The sequence below is a fragment of the Helobdella robusta genome, assembly GCF_000326865.2.
Source record: "Helobdella robusta unplaced genomic scaffold HELROscaffold_58, whole genome shotgun sequence".
In the NCBI taxonomy this organism is placed as follows: domain Eukaryota; kingdom Metazoa; phylum Annelida; class Clitellata; order Rhynchobdellida; family Glossiphoniidae; genus Helobdella; species Helobdella robusta.
Genome location: NW_008705317.1, coordinates 757,385 through 765,930, shown reverse-complemented (window position 1 = coordinate 765,930; position 8,546 = coordinate 757,385). Strand labels below are relative to the sequence as shown.

Genomic DNA, 8,546 nt, shown 5'->3' with positions numbered 1-8,546 from the left:
TCTTCTTGTCGTTCCATGGCCTAGCGCATTTTCGTAGTTTAGTGGATTCGCGGATCCATGTGCGTTGCGTTTTTTGTTGTGCTCAGCCACTGGTCCAATCCTGCTTTAAATTCTTCAAATTGTTGAATCAGTTCGAATGTAAACAATTCCATTTTTTGAGTTGTGTTTTAACTTTGTTATAATATAAGAAAGGCACTTTGTTTGTGTATAATGTATATGTGTGTGAGGTTGATGTGTGTGTATGTCAGGGTTAGGGGCAGGGTTGAACTAGGTTGTCGTGAAAAAATAGTATTGAAAATTAATTGAAAACAGAAGAAATGGTAAAATGAAGTATAATAAAATTATTCGTTCCATATGTTTCGTGTTGTTACGATGATGGTGATGTCGCGTCGGAGGCAGACGATATTACTCAACGATGTCGGCATAGTGTGTGAACGAGTAAAAAAGTAATACAGCCTTAATACGATTGAGCATATCATCATGCTTCCGAGTTGATGTTGAAATAGATGGTACTGGATGGTTGGTGGTTGTCGTCCGTTGTGTGGTCGAACGATTATAAATTTGTCGTTGTTGTTTTTTTTCTTGGTTTGGTGAGTTTTGTTGTTGTTATTGTTATTATCGTTGTTGTGGTTGTTGTTGTGCTGGTTGTTGTTGTTGTTGTTCCTCCCCTTGGTGTCTTGGTTGTTCATCACCTCGTTTGTTGTGATGCTGTTATCTGATTTTGTTGTGTCATTGTTTTTGTAAGTGTTGTCATTGTTGCTATTGTTGTTGTTGTTGCTATTGTTATCGGTGTTGTTGTTATCTGATTCAGTTGTGTCATTATCGTTGTAGGTGTTGTTGGTTGTGGATAATTAAATCTTAGCTTATTGGCTTTGCTTAAAAATATTAATTATAATTTTACGTGTAATTTCAACAGTTTAAAAATATTGCAATACGTTCACGTATTAGTCTCTCAATGTTGCGGATTGATAGATAAGTTTTATGTAAAATATTAATTTAATAATTTTATGTGAATTTGTCGAAAAAGACCAAAATGACTTTTGGTGTCGTTGGCAGATTTTTGTAAATTTTTATAGTAAAAAATTTAATTTTTGATAATATATTTTGTACAATTTAAAAATTTCTAAATTAACACTAACAACAGTAAACTATGTTCTGCTTATAACGACAATAGTAATAAATTCAATTTGATTATATATTTTTAACAAAGTGACATTTGAATGCTATGTTTGTAAATATGTCAACTAAATGTTCATTTCATTCTGCACGACGTTCAATGTATAAGTGCGTTTAGATGTGTTTTTAAATGTTAATATGAGGTAATTAACTTGAAACACTACCATCCGGATATTACATATAAACAGACACAAAACACATTCTTCTTTTAACTAAATCCTTATTTGAACAATCATCACACAGCAACATAGTCAATCAAAAGTTCTTCAGTCAGCCGACATGTTTAGAAATTCAAACTAGCAATCGTAATCCAAACATCAATCCAACAAACATAAAAGTTTATATTTGTGTAAAAGATTAGAGGAAAAGCGCGAACGCAGTTCCTCACACTCAGAAAATATGCACCCGAGTTACCCACATTTGGAGTAATCGCAGAAGTCAATCCGACCTCAGTGCAATGATCGGACCTCGTCCTGGAAGCACCGCCTTCGTGATCACGGTATCAACTGTGCCAGGTTAGTATGAACCGAAATATTTTTCAGCTAATTAGATAGCCCTGTGCTAAGTTACTTTATGGTGTTTTTTTAAATTGTTTATTTGTCTCGACTAATTTAGTCCGATTTGTAGTATTGAAGACATAGCTTATACATTTAAAAAATATTATATTTATTTATTTGTTTTTTATTTTTTAGATATTATTTCGCTTGCACTCTAGCGATCAAAATAAAGGTTTATCCTTTGTTGGCATGATTACGGACTTGTGTTAATGTATCAGTGAAATAATCCGATAAAACCACAAGTCGCTTTTTTGCATATATTATTATTGCTTTCGTCCATTAAGCTGCTGGCCATTAATGCTTGCTTTCAGTAAGCAGCTTACTAAGTAGCTTTTTCAGCTGCTTAGTAAGCTACCTGCTTTAATTCGAGTAATGTGAAAGCCTTTTGATAGTGTTTACTTTTTTTCATGGTTGTTACTCAAGGTTATAACCATTGTATGTGTGTGGATTGAAAAAAAATAATTTTACACTCAAATTTGTATTTGAAATTTTTATTTTAAAATTTTCAACTAATTAGATATTCAAAAACAGCAGCAACGTATACATTTCATTTCATTACGTTAGAATAAAGCATTGGCACATTGTATGTGATGAGAGTGAACCTCATCGTATTAAAAAAAATGTTTAAGATACATACACTCCAAAGGGAATCAACAACATACAAACACCATAAAGCATATGAATACGAGCTAAACGACGTATCACACACACAGCCTACGATGGCGGGCATCTTTTATCATATTCGAACCTGGTCACTGCACGCACTGCCAAACAGGACCAAGCTCTTTCAACCGCTGCCCAAAAATCGAACCCAGTCACATGACCAGGCGCAATTACATCATTGCTCTACCAAACACTAAGGCATAAAGTTTAATGCTTTTTTTATTTTCACAGTTTTGTTGTGAGAAGAAAATGTGGTACAAATGAAAGTAAAATGCCCCATAATTTCTTTTATACAATAAAACCAAGAAGTGTGAAACGCAAATGTCATAATCTATAAAAATTGTTTAAATGCAAAAATATTTTTTAAATTTAATTAATTTTACTTGGCTTGAATAAAAAACAGAATACGGTGCTAGATTTTGCTATTCAAGATTAAAAATTTTGACACAAAATTTTCAAAAAACTTATTAAAATATCTTAAAACTTTGAATAACAATTAGGAAGATTCCGTTTTGGTGAAACAAAAAAAACAAAGAATCTTCTTGATATATTATCCCACATTAGAAAACTAAAGAAATAAAACTTTAGTTAGTAGGAAGTTCAAACTTAGTAATGCGATTTGTGAAATATTCCAAAAAGCATTGTCGGAGCCGGTCGAAGTCTGGGATTTTTTCAGGAGTCGAAGTCTGAATTTTTTTTGAGAGGCCGTAGTTAGAATCCTATTTCTTCCGATCCCAGCACCCACTGCAGGTAATTTAAAATTAATTTTACTTTGTTTTATATGCGAAAACCTAATTGAAACTAGTTAAAATGGCTAGGAACATAAAGTTTACTCAACAATAATTTTTTTTGAACTGCTGCTGGGAGGGATTTTGAAAACTGAATAAATCATTTTAACACACAGTTGAATTTTGTTGCTTTATTTAATTACTGTAAATATACATTTGTTTTTTCTGTCGGGTTTTTTTTTGTAAAACCTCTAGCTCGTAAACCATTTAGGACAAATTTGGATTATATTCTTTATATTTTTATATTTACAATTGAATGTATATATGTTTATATTACATAATTATACCACTTAATAACAAAAAATTAATATTAATAATAATTTCATTATGTAATTGATGCTAATGTTTCAAACACCAAATTATACACTAACTGCATATGTTTAACTTAGGGTCACAAATGTTTTACCACTAATGTTAAACATGAAAGAATGTGTTGGTAATAAGTAACAAAAAAACAATGATATAAAACTGCACACAATTAGTACATGTAATATGCATGCCAAGGTATGTAGAGATGAAATCGAATTTGTATTTACACTATTATCCCATTAAAAATGCGATGGACAAGGATTGTACCGCCTTGAACTTCACTGGCCAGCACTGAGATCTTGCATGCTGGTCATCCTCAGGCTTATTTCATTCCCATTTCTCGCCATTTCGTTAGCGTTTACCATATTGAGTTCGTTTTTAGGGGAGACGTATTTTCTTCTGCCGTCTTTTTTGTTGCAGCAGCAGAACAATCTCCACCCACAGCATATTTTCATCATAACTGGTCCATACACTCTCCTGTAGCTGAGGCGCACGCTCCTGATACGAACGCCGTATATGATTGGGTCACTTAAGTACGTCAACATCGGCAGGATGTCTAAGACGAAAAATTTCAATTTGAATAAAAATTCTGTGGCGTAGTTGGTGTTGATGGAGCTGATGATGAGGTAGGGCAGCCAGAAGAGGAGGAGAGCTCCTGCGAGAATCAAGGTGGTGAGGAACGCTTTGTAGTTGCTTTCTGACGAGGCTTCGTAGTGGCGCTGAGGTAGATGCTTCGTCAGTTGAAACTGAACTTGCTGTCCCGCCGAGAATTTTTTTTGTCGTTTTGGAAGTCCTATGAACTCTTTTTTGTTGAAAACTCTTTTGCTGTCGTTGCTACAAACTACTTCATTGGGTGGCTTGTCAGTATTGTCCACGTTCATTCGAAGTTGTTGTTGTTGTTGTTTTTGAAATGACGACGATGATGTCATTATTTTGCCTGAGTCAGAACTTTTGGTCGAAAATTTTGAGAGCATAAAGCTACGCTTCCTACATAGGACTACCTGTCAGTAAAACGAGTGAGTGGGTAGGTGGGATGAAGGAATGAGCGGGTGAGTGAAAAAACATCGTCCTATTCATCAACAGCATCATCAGCATTATAACTATAAGTTAGTTGTAAATAAATTATAAATTAATTATAAATTTATAAGTAACCACCTCGGCATATACTCTGGCGTAGAGAACAACGACAACGAGGACGAGCCCAGCCAGGAGACAGACACTGATCTCAACTGGTAGGTTGGTTCTGTCTTTGTACAGCGTGCAACCTGCATGTAATGGAAAAATGAATAATTTTTAATTTGTCATTAGAGACTAATACGTGAACGTATTGCAAACTGTTGAAATTACACTTAAAATAATAAATAATATTTTTAAGCAAAGCCAATCAGCTAAGATTGCATTATCAGTACGAGCAGCATCGCTAACACTAACGACAACAAAAAACATTCACGTCAACTCAACAGAATTCCATTACTCCAAACTACAGGTCAACGCTCCAATAACTATTCCTTCCATTAAAAACCTTTCACTATAGAACAGACTAACCTCATGTCAACAGACCACACTCACCATTAACACTAGCCAACGTTCCAATGATGACAGCAGGCGTGGTTGCCACCACGAAAGACACGATCCAGGTCACCAGCACAACCAGCCAAGCTTTTTCCGGAATGAAACGAGTTTGCGCCAGGAGAGGGTAGCAGATGGCGATGAACTGGTTGAGGGCCAGGAGAAGGAGGGCGAGTATGCTGTTTGTTGTCGCTAGCAGGATGGGCACCAGCAGACCTAGACACTGATTGGTTGGTTGAATGTTCAGAATAAAAGATTAAAAACAGTTATTAATTACACAAAAACGCACTATACTCAATCACATCTCAACTAACCACACCACAGCCAACCACACCACACCACACTCAACCACACCACTGTGCTACACACAATTCAATTATTTTTTCATTCTGTTAACCCCAACATACGAAACAAACTTGAATCATCTTCCGTTTAAACGATGACAAATTTTTAAGCGTAAAATTTTGTTATAAACTTTGTCTTTAAAATCGGGCGATGAATATGATGAACCTCAGAAAATGATATTTATTGTTTATGCTTGCTTGAGATGGATCGTCATGTATGTATGTCACTGCAGTTGCTGAAGATGTAGTATGATTTTTATGTAGTTGTTGTAGTGTTGTTTATTGTAGTGTTGTTTTTAGCGTTTTTGTGGCTGTCGGTAGGTCTGTCGTAGTTTTATGGTTCTTGTGCGTTTTGTCCTATTAATCAATGTACATGTACGTTCTTGATATTAAGGCAGCCAGGATCATATGTACATTGTATAATAGTTATTGGTGCATTAACAGTTAACAATGTTATTATGAATGATTGCAAATGTTTCTACAGATTCTTTTATCCTCATTATCATCATCTTCGTCATCATCTTTATCTTCTTCATCATCATCATTATCATCTTCTTCGTCGTCATCATCATCGTCTTAATCATCGTCATCATCTTTTTCATCATCATCATCTTTGTCATCTACATCTTCCTCATTTTCACCACCATCATCATCATCTTCATCATCATCATCTTCATCATCATCATCATTACCACCATCTTCTTCATCATTACCACCATCTTCTTCATCATCATCATCATCATCATCTTCATCATTTCCATCATTTTCATCATCACCATCATCATCATCTTCACCATCTTGATCATCATCAACGTCAAAACTGATACAACCATCAGCAACCTGATCATCACAAACGACATCATCTTCATCATCATCATCATTTAGACCATCTAATTCTAGTCTCACTACGTAGAAGCACGCGCCTTTTTAAAAGTTTTTTGTTTGGAAAAAATTTGTTCTAGATGCTTTCTAACATTCCGTCTAAAAAGTTTTGTTTAAAAAAATTTAATTTAAACTCCGTTGTGGATTGGAAACTTTGCTTGTCTGAACATCTGACAGAATTTTCAGAATTTTTTTCATCCAATCCTGATAGGTTTAAGACTTATCAATTGGTAAGAGTTAGACGATTAAATAATTTCTTTTTGTTTTTGTTTCATATTTCATTTGAAGAATAGGTTTCAACTTAAAGTACAACAACAACAACAACATTAACAACAACAACAATAACAACAACAACCACAATTACCACAGCAACAGCTACTACTACAACAACGACAATAACAACAACAACAATGACGACGATAACAACATGAACAGCAACAACAACCACAAAGTGACCATGGTCATCATCATGTTTATCATCACCGTCATTCTCTTCCTTTTCATCCTCAACATCACACATAGATACAATTAAACATTCCCGCAAAATGATAAACGTATCCTTAATATCCATAATCACAAAATCATCTTCCACATAAACATTTAAACGGTTTTTTATGATGACGAAAAAAATTCTTTTTTTCCATAAAATTTTTTCTGCTTCATTTTTCAGAAGTTTGTCACATAGAACTTATATGAAAGTGACCTCAAGTGATGAGGTCACCGTGCTCTGACAGTGATAAATTAAAGATATCAGATAAAAATCTGTTTAATTTATTATTGCCATGATCGTTGTCATCATTATCTTTAACGTTGTTATCAGCTTTCTTGCTATTCTTACTGCTATCATTCTTCTTCTACAATTGTCATCATCATTGTCATCGTCCTCATCAGCTGCATCATCGTCATCATCATCAGCCACATCATCATCGTCACCACTACAACAGCCACATTACAATCGGCATCATTATCACCATCATCAGCCACATCATCAGCCACATCATCATCGTCACCGCAACAACAGCCACCAGACTACACCCACCTTAAACAAGCAGATCTTAACACTGACCACACCCCCACCACCGTCTTGATCGTACTCCTCCTCGAAGGATGGAAAGATGAGGAGAGAGTTGTGAAACATCCACAACAACATAGCTCCCACCGTATCTCCAATAGCCAGGTTTGCCAAAAACACGTTGTAGACAGTTCTGGGACCTCTGACCTTAACGATGGCGATGAAGCTGATGATGTTGAAGAAGATGCCGAACGCGGCCATTATGCTGAATGGGATGCTGCGGTTTCGGTAGAGTTGATGGATTTTCTCATCTAGCGAGTTGAGTGTTGTGTCGTTGTCAGGTGGACTGTTGTAGTTATCGGCGGTTGCGTTGTAGTTGTCGGCGGTTGCGCTGTAGTTGTTGGCGGTTGCGTTGTAGTTTGCTGCGGTTGTTGTTGTGGCGTTGAGAAGGGTGATTAATGTTATGAATGCTGCTGTTGTTGTGTTTGTCGGCAGCGATGAATGTTGGCTGAATGTGTCGATGTTGTTGTTCGTTCGGAGCATGATGGTTGATGGTTTTGGAGGCTAATGTTACAGAAATAAACTTGGTTAGAGTTAATTGTTCAATCCGTTATCTGTCACTTATGACAACGATTCGAAGATGGTTTCTAGTGTTATCGCGATTTCACTGCAGCCAATGTTGACATAATCTGAAATTAGGTGCAAACTGAATCACAATTTGATCAATGTTGTTGAAGTTGAAGAGAGTTTTAACGTCACTATCGATGACAACTTTGATATTTTGTTTTTTATATGTTGTTATTTTATTAATGTTTCGTTGAGGTACTACTGACTGGTTTGATGTTTTGTTGATGATACTTTATCAGTCAAATAGTGCCATGGTCATTTGAATCTGAAAACAACAAAATTTAGGAAAATTATTCAAGAAATAATGCGATGAACAAAAATGCAGACTTGGAAAAATTTACATGGCAAAATCCATTTAACCATTCTGAGAACAGTTTCATTAAAATTTTTCCTAATTCATATTAAATTTTCAAATGTAGAAACAAGGTTTCATAAGATGGTGGCTGTTCTAAAAAGGTTGATATCGTGATGAAAAAATTTACAACTCTACAGTTGGTACAGTAGTGAGTGATACTAGAGAAGATAATTAATTCTTCTAATTTGACACTTAAATACCATCATCATTATCATCTGTATCATCAACAACGACGATATCATATCATCTGTATCATCAACAACA

General features: G+C 35.2%; 1 protein-coding gene across 1 annotated transcript; it reads right to left on the bottom strand.

Moving 5' to 3' along the window:
- Window positions 1–3,771: 3,771 nt before the first annotated feature.
- HELRODRAFT_193761 (hypothetical protein) lies at window positions 3,772–7,843 on the bottom strand (the record flags this gene model as incomplete). Its single annotated transcript, XM_009028785.1, has 4 exons — window positions 3,772–4,494; window positions 4,649–4,758; window positions 5,063–5,285; window positions 7,328–7,843. 4 exons carry the CDS (start codon window positions 7,841–7,843, stop codon window positions 3,772–3,774), a joined length of 1,572 nt encoding a protein of 523 aa, XP_009027033.1.
- Between the last annotated feature and the right edge of the window lie 703 nt (window positions 7,844–8,546).